We start from the raw sequence: 23,245 nt of genomic DNA, 5'->3' as shown, positions 1-23,245 counted from the left end.
TTTTTTTCTGCTTATGTGGTGCTGAGGAATCGAACCCAGGGCCTCATGCATGCAAGGCAAGTGCTCTACCACTGAGCCACCTTCCCAGCCCAACACTGGCATTTTTGAACCTGAAACTCTGCCAGTAAATTTGCTCCCAGAGGCTAGATCTATATGATACTAGAATAATCAAATACATATAAAATTTTAACATTTTTCTAATTTTCCAACTGCAACCCTTTCTTGATTCACATTTTCATAGTAATACGTGACCTGGGTTTTTTTTGCGGGGGGGGTGTGGGAGGGGGGGATTCTAGCCCATTGCCAGTGCTGCACTTAATTATCAGAAATACTGCACATGCCATAACAGGCTCTGGTGGTAATTAGGAAGATGTGCCTGCAGAAGGAGAAACAGTGTATCCTGCTTTCTAGCTTCTAAAAAGAGATATCTGTGGGATGAAAGGCACTCATTCCATCTCTTATTTTTAAATATGTTGTGTATTACATACTGTACAGTTATTTTTGTTCCCTAAGACTGACTGAGTTGATGATCTATTTTCTTATAAGCAGTAATAACTTGGAAGAATAACCAAACAGAAGATAGTGTCTACAGCTGTTTTGTTCTTATAAGACATTTTCTGGAGAATGCAAATGATAACATAATCATAACCACCATAGGTCCTGTGTTTTAAATGTCTTTAGAAATGTTTTATTTTAAAAAAAATAGGCACTAATAGTTCACACATGTAATCTTAGCGACTCAGGAGACTGAGATCTGTAAATCATAGTTTGAAGCCAGCCTGAACAAGAAATTGGTGAGATTAAACACCAAAAAAGCTGGAAGTAGAGCTGTGGCTCAAGTGGTGGAGCACTAGCTTTAAGCAGAAGAAGCTCAGGGACAGCATCCAGGCCCTGAGTTCCAGCTCCAGGACCCCACATAAATAAATTACAAACAAATAAGGGCATGAACACATATAAAACCCTGAAGTGCTAGCAAATAAGATTTTTTATTTTGTGACATTTATATATTTATTGCTGGTGTGAGGCTCTATATTGGTGAGTGATTAGCACTATCTATATTCTAGGGTGAAAGGTAAGATCTTTCTAGGGCCAATTAAAAAAAAAAAAAAAGACATTTTCTGGATACACTTTTTGATGTACCTGTGTAAATAGCATACAAGTCTATTCTCTACACTTCGAAATCAAAGGCATTTTTTTCAGTATTGATTCTCTTATGTACAAATACTGTAGTTAGGGGCTGGGAATGTGGCTTAGAGGTCAAGTGTTTGCCCAGTGTGCATGAAGGTCTGGGTCAGATTCCTCAGTACCACATAAATAGAAAAAGCTGGAAGTGGAGCTGTGGCTGTGGATCAAGAGTGCTAACCTTGAGTAAAAGAAGGTCAGGGACAGTGCCCAGGCCCTGAGTTCAAGCCCAAGGACTGGCAAAAAACAAAACAAAAAACAAATACCGTCGTTAAACTGATGTTTTTTTCAATAAATGAAATATGCACTCATTCATAATGTAGAAGAAAAACTAATAAAGAAATGCTTTGTCAAATAATTTTCTTGTGATTCTTTTAATGCCTTTACTACTAGCCTTAAAACCCAAATCAGGCATTATAAAATACTTTCAAATCTGAGACATAGTAGTACCTTGACTATAGATTAAAATGATCCAGAAAATTTGGTTGGCAATTACTATTGTCTCAGATCAAAATAGTAAGTGTGTAACAATGATATTCATTCGAACTGGATTCCTTTCAAGTTTACCTGTTCAACAAAACCCTGAAATAATTATGTAGTTCATACTGGATAAAGAACTAGAACTACTGCCTAAAAATGGAAATGTTTAAACTGTCCCCCTAGGTAGAAAGAATAGATCGTCTGATATAATAATCTGGTTTCTCATATTCAATAAAATTGGGTTGAACATCAACCTTCTAACATAATGTTAGAAGCTGGATATACAACAATGAAAAAGACAGAAAAATGCAATAGACTTGAGTCAAGTGATCACAGGTACACTGAGTGTGACCAAGAGAAGGTCCAGGGTGGTGGGGACTGGATACCACAACACTAGGACCATACTGTGTATAACTATGATGTCAGTCAGATATCCACTCACTCCACAGGATGGACTTAAATCAAATGGAACTCAAACTCAGATTTAGTCTCACTAGCTACCACACAAGGCCAGTGACTGCCACATAGGAAGTTTTATTCACACTGGCCATCTAGAACACACACAAAAAAAATCTTTGGATGGCAAAGGGCAGAGGTAATAGATGTAAACAGTCACCATATGCTCTAAGCTATCCTATCATATAGTAAAAGGTTATATGCAGTATTTAGGGGAAACCTGCAGGAATGTGAGAGATTAAACCACTGAATGTGTTTCCTGAAGTTTCATTTATTCACAACTGGGAATGCTAACATGTGTGCAGGGTATGTGCTGCTGTGATAGCAGAACCTAAACTAAGTAAGGAAGCTGGAATACCTCTGGAGTGCAACAGCACCCACTTGCCAGGTACTCACAGCACAGTGCTTCTGAGCATGTTCTTTTCTACTGGTTATGCAGTTATTTCCATGACACCTCAATAAGCCATTAGCTCTAGAGGCTGTCCTAAGTTCTGGGAAGCAGGAGGAAGAACAGGATCCTCAGACCATTAAATGTTATACAGACAACTCTGAGAAGGCATGAGCGTATATCTTATGATACTGTAGCCTGGCTCCCATACCTAGGGTCTTCTCACTATGCCTCCATTAGTTTCTCATTCTGTCACTGACTTCACATTCACAAACATGAAGCTATTAGGAAGTCACAAACATGTAGCCCACAGAACGAGTCTGTACCACATATTTGTTTCGTTGATTCCTAAAATATAATGCTGAAAAAGCTGCCAAGACTCTAAAAAGTAGAAACTATAAATGTCTGGATTTCCACCAGCACTCCAGAACAGAACACTCTGCCCACACTGACCCCACTACTCCATGACAGCAGCTCCTCCCACCGAACAGCCAAACCAAGGCCCACTGACCTTGCTGTCCTACAGGGGCAGGTGGGCTCATCTGGGCCCAAATACCAGTTTAAGTGCCTGGTTTCTTATTTTATAGCACTGTATTTTATTAAAACAGTATTTATTCCAAAGAAAGTAGATTATGTTGGTGAGATAAGTACTGTTTTTCCAGACACCAGGAAATCTGTCCAGTGTTCATGAACACCTTTTTCATCCATCAAATCATACTGCCACTGTTCCTGCTTTTCAAAATGATGTGGGGTCAGCGACAGAGAAATTTACCTATATTAATACTGAATTTTAAGGTGCCATTAAGTAATACACTGCAATTATCACTCCCAAAATACAACCAACTCCTATCAATGTCTGATTCAGTGGTAGTGAGATTTCACAATGAATAAATATGAGCACCACACTTCTCTATACAAATAATCCTAATTTGTATAAACAAAAAAAAAAAACCTCATTTAGAAACGATTATACAGATAATGGGCACAAAATCATGAATCATCCAAGTCTCAAATGATTTGTTATTGTCACCACTTTTCACAAGTGTTCTCTTAGTACAAATGGTCTGAAATAAGGCCCCAAATGAGCAAAGTCTCTGCACGTACTTGTAGCCATCTCTAACGAAAGTGGCTGCAGAGGGCAGGGGCAGTTGTTCGATTTTAGGAGGAATTGCCCACGAAGGCCGAAACAGACAGGCATCGGGTATTTTCAGAGGTAGCAGGCAATGGCTCGGCAACATCTTCAGTGGAGCAAACATGGAGGATCCCACAAATGGTTGAAAAGGTGGAGGTCTGTGCACATATGAAAAGTCCTGTAACAACAAAACAGCTAGTGTTAGTGCTGGTAGACTGTTCAAAACACACCACAGTTGCTCAGGGCTTCATAAACACAGTCACAAAAAAACTGTATTTTTCTTATTGATGAGTTAAAAAATCATTACTACCAAAACGTTTAGTCAAGACACTATAATTAATATGCCCAGTGGTACCTCATGCTCAAAAGATTCTTAGAAACTGTGGGTATGACACATAAATAATGTCATTTTTAAAAGCTGTATATGAGGGGATGGAGGTAGGGCTCAATTGGCAGAGCACCAGTCAATGAGCAAAGGTATCAGGTACCAAGTTCATGTCTCGTCTCAAAAAAATAAAGCTGTATATGAGTCCACTTGAAAACCACCCTGCCTTGAAGACATGAGTACACAGACAATTACCTTTATTTCTTCTGGCTTGGGACTTCCTAATCCATCTTCCACTTCCATTTTGAATTCTGGGAGGTGTGTGGAAACCATACTGACCGCAGGACTCTCCATCATACCTAACGCCGTCACTGTCTCTGGAAGTATCCCATCTTTGTAAGTCATCACAGGTGAAAAGGCTGGATGCTGTTCCAAAGATGGAGGGGTGGGGAACATCCTCTGTAAATCTGCAACTGCTAAAAAAAGAAAACTCTTTGAACCTACAAATATCCTCGTTCGTACCCAGGCACCCCACTGGGCTCCACAAATAACGCTGACTGAATGTTCACATCAATTACACGTGAGCACACTAAGAACGGAAGCTTCTAAAAAGATGGTCACAAGTAAAAAAAAAATGATACTTTTCTGAGACTTTACCAATATTCTATAATGCTTTATGATATGACTTTGCACCAATTAAGTGCACAAAATCTCTATTATATTCATTTTTCTTCCAATAGTTACTAAAAAAAATGTATTAGGAGGTGAATGAAAGGGAAACTGGAAGTGATTTAGATGTAGCTGCATTATTAAAAATTCTATCCCTGGAATATTAAAATTCTATTCCTAAGCACTGATGGCTCATGTCTATAATTCTAGCTACTCAGGAAGCTTTGATTTGAGGATCCCAGCTGGAAGCCACCCTGGACAGTCCATGAGACTCTTTATCTCCAAAAAGCCAGAAATGGAAGTATAGCTCAGGTGGTAGAGCACCAGCCTTGAAGGAACAGGCCAAGCAAGGGTGCAAGGCCTAAGTTCAAGCTCTAATACTACTGTGCAGGATGGGGGGGGGCAGGGAATGGGGGAGTGGGCACACAGACAAATTCCATCGTGTTTACAATGATACATGAAATATTAAAAATAATAAAAACTGGTTTCAGGAGATCTTTGTGCCAACCTTTTGGGGAAACAATTCTGCACACATTCCAGACTAGAATCAAAAAATAATTTGTTGGATATCAATCATGTGTTTTAAGAAGAAAAAAAAACAAGTATTTTAAGAAATACTCAGAACTGGGAATGTGGCTTAGGGGTGGAGTGCTTGCCTAGCATGCATGAAGCCCTGGATTCGATTCCCCAGTACCACATAATAAGAAAAAGCCAGAAGTAGCACTGTGGCTCAAGTGGTAAGGCACTATAGCCTTGAGCAAAAGAAGCTAGGGACAGGGGCCCAGGTCCTGAGCTCAAGCCCCAGGACTGGGGGGGAGGGGGGGAAGGAACAAGAAAGAGGAAGGGAGGGAGGGAGGGAAGAGGAGGAGAGGGAGGGGGAGGGGGAGGGAGAAGAGGAAGGAAGAGGAAGGAGGAGAAGAAAGAAGGGGGAGGATGGGGAGGAGGATGGGGAGGAGCAGTGGGGAAGGGGGAAGAGAAGGACAAGGGGGACGATGAGGATGAGGACGACGACAACAGCTCAAGAGGCCATGTACAGGGTCCTGAGTTCAACTTCAAGAAAAAGAAGAAGAAAGGAAAAGGAAAGAAAAAAATCTCCAATAGTAAACAATTCACAATCCTTTTTAAAAAGTCTCTTTAATATACCTGAAGTAATCACTAAAATTGGGTTTATAAAGCTTGGCCACTAGGGGGGAGTCCTGTCCAGCAAATGTATTTAGTTTAAATCAGCAATTTGGAATCCTATTCAAGGTCCCCAGTTCTTACCCTATTGTCTTCAGTAACCAGTGAATAGACTAAGATCTGACTCGAAGCTCTAACCAGAAATTAATACAAAGCAACCAGCCCACATTCTGTCCTGAGCTACTGCCTATGGCATAACTGCATCAAGAAATAACAGCAGGCCGAAAGGCACAGTTCAGGTGCCCTGGACACAGTTCTGCTAAGGCCAGGGCCTCCGGGCCTCCATCTAGTAGAGAAAGCTTGAACAGATGTGGAGTTCTCAAAGGGCTTGCTTGATTTTTTTCTGTCTGGGACAGAGGAGGTTCCAATAACCTCCTCAGAAAGAAAGATGATAACCTCTGGGTTAGATCAGGTTCACCATGGCATAGATACTACCTGGAAAATAGAAGGGGGAACACCAGAGGCAGGGTGGCAGGTTTTAACTCTCACTTCCATTGACTGTACTGTGTATAAGAGTTCACTAGTGCAAATGGTAAAAAAGAAATCCCCAAAGGTGAGCAAGGCATCTCCTTGCTATGACAACATTCTACCTGTAAGGAAGGGAGCAATTCCAAGAAATAAGAAAAACAATCAAAAAAGAAACTACTAGAGAACTATTTGGTATACTATGTTAATAGAGCCTAAGGTAGAAAAACATCTTCAAATATAGTAGGGTGCAGATAATCTTTTTTAAATATAGAAGATATAGAGTTTACCTTTAACCTTTCCCAAGAAAAAAGAGCAGTGACTACAAGATTTTAATATAAAATTCAAATGTATTTTATAGTATTATACTGTCTTACAAAAAAATTTCAAATTGCCTTAAGATCCTCAAGTTATGTAAAAAATATTCTTCCAGTCAAAATAATAAACAAAACATAGCCTTTTACTTACAAATATTCTGTGATAAAACATTTTACCAAAAAAAAAAGTCCCTATTAAATTAGCTTTTAAACTAATATTCTATGATAAAACATTTTATGAGAAAAAGAGAGTCCCTATTGGGGAAGGGAAATAACAAAATGCTGAAACAAGGTACAGGTTGACCCATTGTAACAGATGTACAGACACTATGCTGAAAACAAACTTCACAACTTTTGGAGGGGGGGAGTTGGGGGTGAGGGAGGGAAAGGATAGTAAAGGAAAAACAAAGGAGGAGGTAACAATGCTCGATAGGAAATGTACTCATTACTTCACTTATGTAACTGTAACCCCTCTGTACAATACCTTTACAAAAAAAAAAAATTTAAGTTCCCATTAAATTAGCTTTTAAATTTCCTCTAAGAAATGTGATGACATCACTTGTACTTGTGCTGCCTGATTTCACTGCTGGTGCTCTACATACATGTACAGTTGCACATCTATGCCTGTTCACTTTCACCAAGACAGTGTACACACACACACAAGCACGCACATACACACACACACGCACGCACACACGCAAGAACACCGAGGTTCACTCTACGAAGTGTTCTTCCCCATTTTTTTTCCCCCAATCCTGGGGCTTGAACTCAGAGCCTGGGCACTGTCCCCGAGCCTCTTTTGCTAAAGTCTAGCACTCTACCACTTGAGCCACAGCGCCACTTCTGGCTTTTTCTGTTTATGTGGTACTGAGGAATCGAACCCAGGGCTTCATGCATGCCAGGCAAGCACTCTACCACTGAGCCACCTTCCCAGCCCTCTTCACCATTTTTATTAACATGTATTCCTGAGGAAGGCCTTATCCTCTCTTAACTTCAATTCCTCATCAGTAGAATGTTAGTAATGTCTCCTCACACTGCATGCTAAATGAGATAATGGATGTACAGAAACCAACATCTGCCACGAAGATCTGAACATGAAGTGATCAAGATGACACAAACTGAGTCTTCACTCCCAATTATTAGGGTTTGACTGGGAAAAGGTAGAACTGATGTTCACTCACAGTGAATTTCTGAAAAGAGCTTTAAGATGATAAAAGGAATTGGCCTGGGGCTGGGAAGGTGGCTCAGTAGCAGAGCGCTTGCCTTGCATGCCTGAGGCCCTGAGTTCGATTCCTCAGCACCACATAAGCAAAAACAAAAAAGCCGGAAGTGGCGCTATGGCTCAAGTGGTAGAGTGCTAGCCTTGAGCTGAAGAGCTGAGGGGCAGCGCCTAGGCCCAGAGTTCAAGCCCCACGACCGGACCCCCCCCCAAAAAAAAGGAACTGGCCTTACTCTAAGTTGGTAAGGAAGAAAAACAAACTTTGGTTCTCCAAAATAGGAAAATATGGCTTGCAATTTTCTTCCTAGAAAGGGGCTAAGGTGAAAATAGGAAGTTACCAGAACAAACTGGAGGGAGCTGTCTTGCCCCCAGGACCCATGACTTTCTACCTTGCCCCGGCTGGAATTCAGTAGGGACACCCAACCACCTCCCAGTGTTAGCCAAGTATTCACATTCAGGAATGGAGTCTTCCAACAGAGGCTATACCCCTGATTTTTGTGTGCCCCTCACCCTAGCACTCAGAAGGAACTGTGAAAATAGTGTTTACAGAAAAGAAATGATACCATTTCAAAACATTCACTTTCATTTTGCTTCCTCAAAGCCATCTTCAAAGGGACATGATGTCACAGACAAAACTTCACAAAATCAAGTGCTTAACAAGATCCAAGAAAAAATCTCTGCTGTTACTACCTGACTACCTCCTTCATTATTACATACATAATAATTACGAACATGTAGCTAGTATCCACTAGCTACACAGGGCTACTGGAAATTCAAATCAGAAGTCAACCAAACACATACCAATTTCAAAGAGTATACACAAAAAGTGAAATATCTCAATCACTTTTCAAACTAACTACAGTAAGAATTATGCTACTTGAAGCCAGGCGCTAGTGGCTCACGCCTATAATCCTAGCTACTCAGAAGGCTGATATCTGAGGATCACAGTTCAAAGCTAGCCCAGGTAAGAAAGTCTGTGAGACTCTTACCTCTAATAAACTACCAGAAAACCAGAGTGGCGCTGAGGATCAAGTGGTGGAGCGCTAGCCTTGAGCTGAAAAGCTAAGGGACAGTGCTCGGGCCCGGAGTAAAAGCCCCACAACCGACCAAAATGAATAATAAGAATTATGCTACTTGAGGTCACACTCCAAGTTAATTTCATGTGTACATTCACCTTATAATGTAGTTACTAGAAAACCTAAATTGCATAAATGGTTCTGGCTTATATTTCTAGTGAATATTGCTATTCTAGTCTTTAAATTTTGTAAGTCCAATAAAACTACCTCTTGCCAGTCTACTTTATTGTCATTCTAGGGGCAGAAATCCTATGTACATGCACATACCTTCTCTACAAAAATAAAAAATTCCAACAAAAATAAACTTACACACACACACATGAATACACACACACCTTATGTGGATATTGTTGGTACTAACACTTCTGTGATACATTTTAAATCAATTATAATCAAATTTTGAGTAAGTTCATTCTGAAGTAATTCCTTTTTGAATACAAGTTAAAGAACAGAGAGCACTGTGTACTTGATCTCAAATTAATTGGTTCAGTATGTGGAAAAACTTTCATTCATTTGACCCCACAGTTATCTATTTCAGTAGAATTTCTTTTAATCGGTGAAGTTCTATGTTTAAAAAAATTCTGCAGCTCAGTGTAATAAAAAAAAAAGAAAAATGTTTAATTAAAAAAAAAACTACAGCAACCAGCTAGCCATCATTATTCATTTCTGTCCATGTCATGCTTGAGGAAGCTTTGAATATTTTTTAAAGCTATGGATCCACTAAAGCTGTCAAAACCCAATCTTTGTATCTGTCCCACTTCCACATTTGAGTAAATCAGCACTACATTTATAGGTTCATAAAACTTTTTCACTCATCCCTACAACATGGTGGTTTTTACCCTCAATTTGTTCTCATTACCAGCCGAAGTTCATGAGAAGGTCTTAAAGAATGATTTGCAATAGGACTATGACTCTGCTGCAAAGTATCCAGATAAGCTACCCTTGAATTTATTCTAAAGAATCATGGGTGAAGAAGAATATTCTGAAAGTATGCTTTTCTCATCAACATGAAAAACAAAACATGTTGATCTCAAAAGGAAACAGTATGTGTCTTGACAAGAACCAGGAAAGATAAATATCAATAAACGCGAGTGAATTACACTTATGAAAGCATTTCATGCGGTATTTTATAGTAAGTGATCACTCTAAAAATCAAGTTCACAGCATTTATCCTACTAGACACAAACCCAAAATGTATTTTTCTACATATTTTAATTATGAACAGTAATACTCTGACAAGTATTAAGAATGCTAAACAACACAGTTTCTGAACATAATGAACTGTGTCTTACCAGAAATACCATCTTTTATTCGTTTTCACTCACAGAATTACACCCAAAGAAAAGGAAGGGGATTTCAGACTGAGCAGCTCTAAGTGTAAGATAAGAGTGTTATATAAGAGTTACAGACAGTGACCAAAACTCAGTGACTTTCTTCACGTACTTGGTGGGTAAGGAACAGCAGCTCTTCCATCCTTTCCAAGAGGCCGGTCTTCTGTCCCAATTGTAGGCATTTTTGATGAGCGTAGTGCAGGGGATACAGCCTAAGAACAGATCATTATCATTAAAACATAGTAACTGACACTCAAGCAGTGTAGCGGTTCAACATTTCAAAGAATGTGCCTATTGATACTGAATAAAGGAGAAATGCTTCCTCTCACAATATTCACCAGGTGAATGTCAAAAACCGCAGCAGACAGTACAAGGAAGGAGATGGCTACAAGCTTTTCATGTAAAAGAAACTGGGTGTGTGAAGGCAGATTGTGCTATCAAAGCAGTCTACAGACCTTTGGCAATCCTTCCTTCCCAGGTCACTACAAGTCTGTCTTCATGAACACAATCATGACATTAGTAATAACCATCAGATAGTCTGTTTCCTTGCTTGGGACAAGAAGCAAAAGTAGATCTCAAGCCATCTAAAACTACTACTGTTTTTAAATTTTTGCCATAAAATTTTTTCACCTTCTTTGCCTATCTCAAAATAGCTTTATTTACAAAATAAAATTCAAAAGAGATCAATTCTTTTTCTATGCAAGATTAGCTTCAAGAATACAAATATACTCTAAAAAAATAAAAATGAAGGCTGGGAAGATGGCTCCGTGGCAGAGTGCTTGCCTTGCATGCATGAGGCCCTGGGTTCGATTCCTTAACAACACATAAGCAGAAAAAGCTGTAAGTAGTGCTATAGTTCAAGTGTAGAGCGCTAGCTTTGAGCTGAAGAGCTGAGGGACAGCGCCCTGGCCCAGAGTTCAGGCCCCACGACCAACAAAAAATAAAAATAAAAAACTAAAAATGAAAATGAAATACATATAAAGTAAAAATTTTGCAAATACAATGCTTTTATATAGTTGAAAAATAAAATTCAGTTCAAAGACATCTGAGACAAAATCTTGGTCAATAATCTCCAAACTTCACTAACTAGTTAAAAGAATTAGCAGTTGATTTTAAAGTAAACATTTACATGATTAAATGCTAGAAATCAAAGCAGAAACACTCATTTCAACACAAAAAAAATCAATAAAAAATCCAACTCTCTTTTGCATATTATTTATTAGAAATATATTCACAAAACAAATATTTCTTTTTATTAAGTACAATAGCAATTTATATTGTTTTGCTTTGACAGTACTAGGATTTGAATTCAGTGTCTTGTATCAGTTGGTAATCTAACATTTGAGCAATGACCCTAACTCTGCTTTGTGTTGGTTGTTCTGAAGATACAGTCTCACAGACTTTCCTTTCCTGGACTGGCTGAGATTCACAAACCTCCAGATCTCAGTCTCTTGAGTAGCTAAGATTGCAGATTGCATCAGCAGCTGAGTAATTTATAGTTTGGACAGAGAATAAGTCCAGTGGCCCAGAACAAACAGAACAATCACAATGGCAGCCCATCCATATTACTTTACTGGTTCTCCTTCCTTTCTTCCTATTTCTTTGATTTGTGATTCTTAACCTTTCTATATTTTGCTATCGCCATCACTACTAAAGCACCTAACCTGACTTTCAGGATCTTAAAGACCAATCTGAGGCAGTGCTTGGCTTTCAAAGAAAGTTGAACTCAAAAAGGACTTAAACAATAAAGAAACATGTCAGTTCTTCTGTGTTTTTCATATTGCCATGTTCTTTTCTTTCATGTAGCTATTGTCTAATTCCAGGTCCTCATACTCCAATCCAACAAAATACCAGATAGAATGTCTACTCTGTCAGGCATCGGCGGCTCATGCCTGTAATCTTAGCTATTCAGGAGGCTGAGATCTGAGGATCATGGTTTGAAGCCAGGCCAAGAAAAAAGCCCAAAGTGAAGCTGTGGCTCAAGTGGTTCTCTGCTAGCCTTGAGCAAAAGAAGCTAAGGGACAGCACCCAGACCCAGAGGGTAAAATGTGAAGCCCAAACCTGAGTCCTAGCCAAAATCTTCTCAAGTTCTGTCAGTCTCTGACTACCAAGAAGAATCAGCAATAAGCAGGTTGTTCCTTAGCTCCCACTACCCAGATCTACTTTGTTTCTTGCTATTTACTCAGAGCTCATTCACACTTAAATCAATGCCCTCCATACCTAGCTCTGACCTGTCTCTCCACATCAAGTCAAATACATTCTTCAAACCCCTTATGATCTAGCTCATCAGCTTCTACGTATGTGCCACATTAATGGTGTACCTGTTAATCAGCCACAATTGGTGTTAGAAATCTGATCCCCACTCACGTTCAAGCCTGAAATACTGCTGCCTTGCCAGCAAGGCATCTGTATTTAAATAACCAGCCAGCATCCTTAGATTCTCATCTGTCACAATTGTATTGTACAATGTACAATAAGTACATTGTAACTTTACGTATGTGCTCTAGTTAAGTCTACTACCGTCTCAAGTTTAAAGGCAACAGTCTAATCATAATGGTAACTTTGATCACTAGCCTCTGTACCCACCACACACAGAAACTCATCACCTAATTTGAAAATGTTTATAGAACAGATGGCTAGAAAAAAATAATAAAAAACTAATAAGGTGACTTCTTAGAAAAGAAACAATGTTTTACACATTTCTAGGTCTCCTGGAAATATCATGAACTAATTCTGCCAAAGGTACAGAGAAATACAAGGATGAGAACAAAAATTTGCTGACTACTGGCCTAGTTAATCAACAAAAAACGGTCTTGCCCTCCACTATAATCATAAGTCTTTTATTAAATTAAACTCTATATACTATTTCCCTACCACAAATCTATGTGGCTAGCTAGAGAGTACAAAGCACATAAAATAATATCATAATACAAATTTAACCTCTTGATTTATTAGATGATTAAAAAGGTATGTGGGCACTAGTTTAAAAATATCTAAAGAAACATATATGTCCTTAGGTCCAATAATATTTAGAAGAATTTAATAAAATAATTGGGTGGCTAGGGACATGGTTCAAGTAGCAGAACACCTTTTTATCAAACACAGGCCCTGAGTTCAAACCCCTGTGCTGCCAGAAACAAACACAGTAATAAAAAAAGCATTCACAAACAAAACCCAATGTGTTAAATACTGTATTAATAACTAAAACACTGTGGCTCTTTTCAAGATATACAAACTTTTTGGATAAGATTCAGAACCTAAAATAAGAGCCTTCAAACTCAGTAGATCCAACTATAGGGACAATAACCTCCTATTTAGTAGTTTTTTGTTTGATTTTGTGTTCTGGAACTGGAGCTTGAACTCAGGGCCTGGGCCCTGACCCTTATTTTTTTCACTCCAGGCTGGTGCTCTACTACTTGTAAACCACACTTCCAATTCTGGCTTTTTGCTGGTTAATTGGAGATAAGAGTCTCACAGCCTGCCCAGACTGGCTTCGAACTACAATCCTCAGATCTCAAGATCTTAGTCTCCTGGGTAGCTAGGATTATAGGCATGAGCCACTGACACCTGGCTTTTACCAAAGTTTTTACATATGTAGCTGTGGCAGACTCACCCCAAGTTCATCGTCATCAGAATTATCAAAGATGTTGTCTAAGTCATGCAGGGAAGGTGCCAAGTCTGTCACCTGTGTAAGGCTACTGGAGCCAGCTCTGCCAGCAGCATTATCTTGTCGGACATCTGTAGAAAAGGGTGGGGGTAGGAAAAGGAAAAAAGAAAACAAGAAATAGAATGAGCAGATTGATCAATTAAGAGAAGTGAGGAAAGGGCATGATCTCAATAGGTAAGATCTGCTCGTGAACTTCTTTCCTATAGTTTTATATAAATTTTGAGACAATTATTTCCAATTATGTTTATCAGTTTTGAAAGGAACTGAAAAACAAACTATGACAAAATATAAATGAGATCAAATTACTACTTTAACAATAAGAATATAATTTTAAATTGAGATGCATCTCCCTCACATTCTATTTTAGCAACAATCCAAGTGAGGCAAATAATCATAGTACACACCTGTTTTAGTAGCAGAACTGAAAATAGACATGGCATTTTTCCCATCAGGCACCGGCGTGGAATGACCTGGTGTAGTGACATCCTTGGTACCAAATCCATCCTCTGACTGTGTAATAAATTCAGCCAAACAAAACACATGAACACCAACCCAAAGTGTGGAATATGAGGGAGAACACAAAGAATTAGAGGGTTGAATGGAACTTGTTATGAGCACAAGTATGATAAACCATGGTCTATGCAACCAAAGAAATAAAATATATGTTCTTGCTCTGGAATTTAAACAGAACCAAGAACTTCCCAACATTCCCCTCAATCCTCTGGGGTATTCGGAGTGAAGAGTGGTTTACTCCTAAATAGTACTGGTGGCATTTAGTTAAAGAATGCCATGGTGTTAAAAGCTGCCTTTGGTAACATTTTAGATGCTGAATTATAGTTCAAGCTTTCTGGACCTCCAGAAATTTCTGTAAAGAAATCTAAAAAATAATTATCTTAATTTTTTTTAAAAAAGCATTCCCTTTGACTGTACTAGCTGATTTTCATTGTCATACTTCCTCTAATCTTAAGAATGTATCTTCAAATAGCCTAGTATTTTATAGAGCCTTTTAAAGACAGCAGACACATCCAGTACTCACATTTGTGCAGTGGAACAGGAGAAAATTAGTAACAGTTTATGCATAGTCTTGCATACTGTTGATATTAATTCAGAAAGTATAAAGGTATAATGCTCAGCACAGTAACATAATAAGTGCTCAAAAAATAGTAGATACTGGTTTTCACTTTTTTTTCCTTTCCATCTTGGGTACTTTGGAATAATACATAAAGAGAAATAGGAGGGAGCATAGGCCAACAAGAATTAGCATATGAGAGGAAACATGCACTGTATAAGCTCCAGCCTGGAAAATATGCGCTCATTTATGTTCGGCTGACTTTTAAACAAAGGTGAGCCATGACATAAAAAAGGAGCAATATGCTGTTCAATACAATAGTACCAAGAGCATGAACATGGGAACAGAGCGATCAGGCAAGACTACCTCAACATCCGGCCTCCAAAGCCTTCCCACACACATCACACAGACAGATAGAAACCACACCACGCGGACTCACGGTGTGGAAAAGGGTACCTTGCTCTTCTTCAGGGAGTCTTTCTCTGTCCCTTGTTTGCATTTCTTGTTTGCTGTGAAGATGTATTTTATGTCCCCATCCTCAAAGGTGTACGGGTCATTGACTTCTCCCAGACCATCTCCAGGTTGTTGTGAGAGAGGCGATGGGTCAAGGAAGTGGAGCGGCTGCATCTGGGGCTGCTTGTCTTGCCAGATCTTAAACCGTTTGTTAGGTTGTGCTAGGAGTCTAAAAAGGAAAATGAGTAACAATCTAAACAAGATTAAACAATTTAAAATGATTTGTTGCAATTTAAAAGTATGTTTGAACTTTAAAATAATCTAAAAAAAACTATTTTGTGTGTATATGTGTGTTTATTTTTTAAATAGGGTTTTGTTTTTGTTTTCTATTTTGCTTTTTTATTTATTTTTTGGTCAGCTGTGGGGCCTGAACTCTGGGCCTGGGCACTGTCCCTCAGCAGTTCAGCCAAGGCTAGCACTCTACCACTTGTGCCACAGTGCCACTTCCAGCCTTTTCTGCTTATATGGTGCTGAGGAAATGAACCCAGGGCCTCATGAATGCGAGGCAAGCACTCTACCACTGAGCCACCTTCCCAGTCCTGTTTTTGGGTTTTTGTGTGTGTAGGATGTATGTATATGCATGACTGCCCATAACAGGGCCTGAACTCTGGGCCTAGGTGTTGTCCTTTAACTTTTTCACTCAAGGCTGGCACTCTATTACTTGAGCTACAGTTCCACTTCTGGTTCTTTTGGGTGGTTAATTAGATTTTCCTGCCTGGGCTGGCTTCAAACTGTGAACCCCAGATCTCAGTCTCCTATATAGCTAGGATTACAGGCGTGAGCCACCAGTGCCCAAATACACTGAGATGAAACCCGGCTTTGTCTCCAATTCCACGTGCTACTTAAAAGCACAGGTCCCCAGAACAGACTGCTTAGGTTCAAATCCTGTGTCATTTATTGGCCCCACAACCATGGTTTCTCAGTCACTCAATTAGCATAATAACATGGCTGTGGTGCATATTAAAAAGATAATCTGTAGCAAGCATGTGGAATAACGAGCGACTCAAAGCTGTAGAAATATTCTCACTAGAGATGTTTCTCTCATATACTTGAATACACATGTGGCCTTCCTCATGCAAGGAGGTTGCATGTTAGGAGGTCTCATAAAGCTATACTCCATTCTACCTAGAGGCCAAAAATAATACATACCAAGTAGCCTAAAATGCCAGCATTTTAGGTCTTTACATGCCAGCATGTATAAATAATGACGTATGTGCCTAACCTCATGAAGGACAGAGTATATGAAATTGAAGCGATTCCCACAGTCTAAGTCTTGAACAGAGAAGAAAAGCCTGATTTTCTTTGGTGCTGAAGGTTTGGCAGGAAGGGCTGAAGTGGGCCGTGCCCCTTTAGCCCCCCAACCCCCGACCCAGAGACAGTGACAGGAGGGAGCTGTCTTACCTTTGCAGCGCAGTGCTCTCTGAGGGCCCCTCTATTCTGGTGTCACATCTCTCACCCTGGAGTTCTGGAGGTCGGAACTCAGCATCATCACTGGACGGGAGACGGAAACTTTGCCACCACTTCCCTGATGACTCCAGGTGTGAGGGCCCAATGCCAGTATATAAGGCTGTCTCGCTGACCTCTGCCAGCAGAGGCAGTCTTTGGCCTACGAGGACAGTTCTGTCATCCAGAGTGGACAACTGCTGAAGTTCGAGCCCATTTCCATACAAGGCTGGATTCACAGGGACTGAAGGTGGGTCCAGACTCTCTGCTTCCTGACCTCGTGGCTGAGGGCTGAGTGTTGGTGGTAGCGGGGAGATAGGAGAACGAGGTGAATCCATAGGATTCAGATTCATTTGCTTGCTTGTGTTTCTGGAAGGCACAGCCATTTGCTTATCATACTTTCGACTACTAGACACCTCTAAAGAGGAGTCCATCCCTGCCAAGCCTAGCTTCTGTCCTGATGTGTCTGGCTCCATGCATAACTCTTCAGCAACAGAGGGCCGGTGGTGAAATGGTATCAGAGGTCTCTTTTGCAACTTGTCTCCTTTTTCTTGTCTTTCTGTTGTTTTGTGCTTAGAAGAAGCAGGAGGTGGTAAAGATGAAGCTGAAGATGGTCCTGCACTGAACCCTGGTTGAGATATTGTGGGAGGTCGGTTGGGTCCTACTGCACAACGTTTTAAAAGTTTATGCCTAAAATGAGAGTTAAAATGAAGTCTACAAATACACATACACAAATAACTGCATCATGAGAACATTACAAAAGAAATGTCTACGACAAGGCTGCATCTTTTAGCACACATACTGGATGCTAACACATCTACAAGGACTCCAGCTTCTAATTAGATTTATAGTGTCTAAAAAATGCAATTCAGATGGATGGAAATTGAAGAATCAATCACATACAAGTTAAACAAAAAATTTGATTTAAATTATTGATTGGTTGATTGATTGATTGATTGATTGTAGGCCCAGGGGCTTGAGCCTGAGCACTGGTGCAACTCAAGGCTAGTGCTCTACCACTTTGAGCAACAGTGCCACTTCTGGTTTTCTGGTGGTTAACTGTAGACAAGAAGTCTCATAGACATTCCTGCCTGAGCTGATTTTGAATTACAATCCTCAGATCTCAGTCTCCTGAGTAGCTAGGATTACAGGTGTGAGCCATAAGTGCTCAGCTTGGATTTAAGAAAATTAACATGCTAATTCTTACAAGATTAGAACTCTACATTTTCCTAAGTCCGTCAACATCTCAGATGATCTAACTCATACTGTATCTTAAGACCTTAAAAATGTAAGATCATCTGCCCAAACAAAATTTAGAATTTTCAATTTCTATTTTATAACACTCTACTAAAATCTAATTAGACTGATTTAAAATGGCTTGTTATTCCATATACTGGAACTAAGACGAAGTCTCCGGAAGTTTAATACTAAGATAATAAGGGTTAAATCCTAAGAGAACTTAATAGGATAAAAATACTAAAAACCTTACTTGATACTTATTACATGCAGAAAAGATGGGATCTAGGACAATTACAGACATATTACAGTGGGACAGAAGTGACAGCCTGTGAAAGGGTGCATGTGTACAGATGTACCTGAACCATTTCATGAAAGCAGGAATAAATACCATGTCTGCTCACATGCTAACACACTTCTTGGCAAGCATAAGCAGCATGAGAAATGGCTTCGGGGCCTACTACATGATACCAAGGTTTAATCTGTGCAACAAAGTTATATAGCAGGTCAGCCAGTTCCTCCCAATATATAAATCATTCCCAGGGAAAAATTGCAAGCTCTCCTGCAGTGTAGCAGTAACTCTCCAAAGCCACTAGGGTGGCATTAAATTACTGCTGCATTGCACTAAATGATGCCCTAGTGGGCAGTAAAATGGATTTGTGTGGCACAATGGGATGGTTTAGTGGGACAGCAGGATGGCAGCCCTGCTCCATAAGACCATTAGGTAGCGTGAGGAGTGGACCATTCCATAATGTGTTTGATAATACTGCAGTAGATAATCTGAGAACACTCTTGCCATTGCTACTTTAAAAATTAAAGAATTCCTGACTTTGAAGAGGGTGGTCTAAGCATAATGCTATTGACAGTACAACATAGTACCACACTAACTGAAGAGAATCTAATTGTAAAATATCTCAATCACATCATCTAAATGTCTCAACATTTGAAAAGCTAGGCTCGATATTTTCACATAACAACTTTGTTACTTGGATTTTCTCACAGATTTAATGTATCAGTCCTTTCGTAGTTGTTTTATTTTTATGGCAAACTCTTCCAAGTAAGAACTTCTGTAAATAGGATAATATCTTACAGTTGTTTCTTACAGCAGTATCGAATGACTCAACTAACAATGCCAAATAGGTACAATCAGGACTGTGCCCACAGGTAGGAGACAATCCTAGCAAATCCCTGTTCAGAGAAGAAATCAGATCTGGGCAGGCTTCAGGAAGATCAGGCTTAGAAAGCCAACTAGTCACCAGATGACAGATGGTAGGAAAACACCAGAAGCAGGGCCAGAGAGAACAGGAGGAATATGCAGTGGCTAAAAGAATGAGGAGAAATTGAAAACAGACATTTCAAAGGAGTCATGTGAAACAGTAACAGATTAGAACTGGAAAATGAAGAAAAGTAGATAAATGATTACATTAATGGGATAAGAAAGGAAAAGTATAATAGAAAGATTACAATAAGTAACCTGGCTCAGGGGGAAAACAGACATGTGAACATTAAGAATGTTCCTTTCCCTCCTCCCTTCCCTCCCTTCTGCCCCCACCCCCTTTGCAGGTGCTAAGGATCAGAGGCAGACCTCACTTGTGCTCACAAGTGCTCTATCACTGAGCCATACTCCTAACTGCAAGGATACTTCTTAAAAGCACCCTCAAAATAAAAGACTAGATGACCCGAGAGGTAAGGTGTAGAGATAAACATCTGGAGGTCTGCGTTGTGGTACCCTGGTATGCACACAGCTATTAAAAGACCCAATGGTGTAAGAATTTGGTGAAGAAATAAAAGCAATAATCCCAGAGCACAAAGGAAAAGCATTATTCATTTGCACTGAAAATGAAAAGTATGTGATAAAAGTAGGTAAAAAGCTTATTTGGGGGGAGCAAAACTAAAAAATTTAGATTATGGAAAAGAATAGGAAAAGTCAGACAAAGACACAAGTCAATCTATGTATTTGCTAAAGATGGACTACAACTTGGCTCTGAATCATCCATCAATCAGTTCTAACAGAAAATGCTTTTCCATTACACAATTCGTAAGGGCCTAGAAACAAAAGTAAAATTAATACTCAGCTGCAGCATACCACATCTACCCTAAAACCAGAGGAGAACCTCACGTGCTCAAAGGACTCTGCACAAGCAAGCAACTTCCTAAAAACAGTGCTCCTTAGCCGGGCACTGGTGGCTCACGCCTGTTATCCTAGCTACTCAGGCGGCTGAGATCTGAGGATCGCAGTTCAAAGTCAGCCTGGGCAGAAAAAGCCCGTGAGACTCTTATCTCCAATTAACCACTCAAAAACTGGAAGTTGCACTGTGGCTCAAGTGGTAGAGCACTAGCCATGTGCACAAAGAGGCTCAAGAACAGTGCCTAGACCCTGAGTTCATGCCCCACAACTGACCAAAGGAGGAAAAACAAAAAACAAAACACGTGCTCCTTGAAAAATCAACCAGGAGTTTCATTAGGCTGACAGACTTCTCTCAACAAGACACTGCCCACCACGGCAGAGCTTGAGCTTGATAACAGTATCATCAAAGGGGCAGGAAAGGATAGGCAAAGGAGGCCAAAAATGTTTCTACCAGTGTACCTACCCAGGAAGGTTTGCATTCTTGACCTGCAACCCAAGTCACTAATGTTATATTAAAGACCACTGAACTAAACTAAGAAATAAGTAGAAATCTTCTACATATGCTTATATAAAGTTTAAGCACTAACTGATTCAAAAATACATACTTTAGAAGCAGAGCTACCCATTGCCTATTAAGTAAAAAATCATCAAACAATTAAACTAAGGGATAAAATATATATCCATGAACTCTAATGAAGATCCAAGACAGTAAGATTCTTTACTACCACAACAAGTGGAATATTCTTGAGGACACCTAAATGGATGCACAATTAAGATATCATAACTATAGGACTTGTAACTTTTAGCAGGTGTTCCTAAATTCCTAACTTAGTCATCAAAAAGAACAACAACAACAAAAAAAAAACACTTCCTAACAATTATCTACAGAAGGTCAGATTTATCAAAATTCTACTAACTTCAGCCAATCTTGTTTTCAACCTGTTTTAAATTTTCTACTTTAAAAATTGAAGAAGTTAAATACTGCCATTTAACTGGCTAAGAATTTCTTGCCAAACTCACATCCTTTACTTTTAAAGTAGCTAACTGTAAGAAACTGTGGGAACAGTCAGATTGCAGGAGTGCTGCTTAATAAGCTGAGTCCTGACAATAAGCTCTATCATGTGCATGTAAGGAAAGACTTCTTCCTTAGTGTGGGGGTGTGAGGGGAGGAATTCAAAACTAAACAAAGGACAGAGACAAGTGGCCTGAGAGGCTGGGAGATGAGCCGACCAAGTATGCCATCGCTGCCTGCTGTTCTGCTGTCTGTGCACCCACCTGGAACAAGAACAGCTGACTCTCTGGGTGGGATCCACAAAACCCCAAGCAGCAGGGCTGTTAGCAGGCTCTTCTTCAAGTGCTGGAGTTGACATCTGGCTCCTCCTAAAAAGGTTAAAAATGTGACTTACTTGCCAACATGAGCTAATATTCTTCTATGGCAGGGGTGGAGAATGTGTGGCTGCTCAAGGCCTACCAAATCATTTGGCCCGTGATGGATCAGACGTGCATGCCGCCCAAGCAGTTAGAATTACACGTTTGAGCCACTGCGACCAACTCTATGCCATTCTTTAGCTGATAAGGCACTTGACATTTTTCCTGAGGAATCAAGTGACGTATGTCAACCTTATCAACTTTGTTTTGAATTTTACTCTAAAAAGGTGAAATACGTGTAAAGCCATGTCAAGTGTGGTCACAGAGGGTATGACGTGACTGCCTCCATGTCGCAGTGGAAAGGTGGTAACTAACCCATGACCAGCACATAACCCACAAACATACTTGGACTGGGCTCGGTTGAGGATGCATTCCTTCCACACGCGATGGACCATATGATTGTGGAGATTTGGAGGAATCTTCCCCGATCTCTTTGGACTGTGCATAGTTATCATGCCCCCATCTTGGGAACCTAGGTGACTGGTAGCACTCTGCATACCTCCACTTTCACCTAGAAAGCAAAGACAATTTGTAGTGGTAGAATTTTCTGGAAATGTCCTCAGATACACAGGCTATTGTATTCAAAATAAGCATTTCAACTGTCAGAACTCCTGAAGCTTTATCCATATTCCTTCTCATTAATACTACCTATAGGTAAGAATAAAATTTGTGTCAGGACATTTTCTTCTGCTCTACATTATCTGTATGAATCTTTTGTGTACTCCCTAACATAGCTGATCTGATCAACTCACAACTGTAAGGCAATTCACATACAGAGGTATTCCTACTCCACCTGCACTGGATATAAGTATAAGAAAGGAAGCATAATTACAACAATAAAGACTCAAACACGTATTGCTTGAATTTTTAAAACAGAATACAACAACTAAGTCTCAAGGCCAAAGCAGTAGAGAGAGCTTGATGCTCATTTAGCTCAATGGTTGTATATCTGTAAATGGTGCCCATGCAGAAGAAAGGATTTAACAGCACAAATCTTTTAACAAGGTCAAATTTCAAATTTGTGTGTACAACTGTTTGTCCCCACATTTGACATTACTTATAAACACTTAGTGCTACACTACTGAAAAGGGTTGTCTTGGCATTTTATGTCAGAGAATTAAAAGTTCACTGGTCTCTCTTTCTCTAACTCCAGTTGATATGTAACCCATTTCTTCTGGCTATGTTCCCAATGACCACTGGTGATACTAGTCAGTGGGAATGTTAATACTCCTTTCTGATATAAGACAGAGCCCATATCCATTAATTTCACCTATTTGATTTATTAAATACATTATCAAGTTTCTGGAAAACCTCCACTCCTATCCAAAAAAAAAAAAAGAAGCAACCTTATATAACACAAGCTATTCTTCACAGCAATGCAATACAACATGATCATTACTTGATCTTAATAGTTAGCTCTATCTCTAAACACAAAGCAAAACAAAAACCCGAATGTTTACATGCTAGAGAACTGAAGCCTTCTGGTTCCCCCCACAATTACCATTATTTTATAGTTAACATAGTTGAAGCACAAGAAGCTTA

General features: G+C 39.6%; 1 protein-coding gene across 2 annotated transcripts in view; it reads right to left on the bottom strand.

Annotated features, from left to right (window-relative positions):
• The window catches only part of Med13l (mediator complex subunit 13-like), a 165,521-nt gene that overhangs the window by 30,017 nt on the left and 112,259 nt on the right, over positions 1-23,245 (bottom strand). The window contains exons 7-15 of one of the 2 annotated variants that reach the window (XM_013014393.1): positions 22,049-22,214; positions 21,551-21,655; positions 16,870-17,601; positions 15,412-15,637; positions 14,291-14,396; positions 13,833-13,957; positions 10,332-10,431; positions 4,219-4,439; positions 3,611-3,816 (exon numbers count right to left, since the gene is read on the bottom strand). In XM_013014393.1, coding sequence (XP_012869847.1) covers positions 3,611-3,816; positions 4,219-4,439; positions 10,332-10,431; positions 13,833-13,957; positions 14,291-14,396; positions 15,412-15,637; positions 16,870-17,601; positions 21,551-21,655; positions 22,049-22,214 — 1,987 coding nt within the window. The remainder of the gene's footprint in view (positions 1-3,610; positions 3,817-4,218; positions 4,440-10,331; positions 10,432-13,832; positions 13,958-14,290; positions 14,397-15,411; positions 15,638-16,869; positions 17,602-21,550; positions 21,656-22,048; positions 22,215-23,245) is intronic. The other variant, XM_013014392.1, reaches the window with a different exon arrangement.

This window comes from Dipodomys ordii, unplaced genomic scaffold (genome assembly GCF_000151885.1).
Source record: "Dipodomys ordii isolate 6190 unplaced genomic scaffold, Dord_2.0 Scaffold23, whole genome shotgun sequence".
NCBI classification, from domain to species: Eukaryota; Metazoa; Chordata; class Mammalia; order Rodentia; family Heteromyidae; genus Dipodomys; species Dipodomys ordii.
The sequence above is the reverse complement of the archived record's forward strand: the minus strand, read 5'-3'. Positions and strand labels throughout refer to the sequence as shown.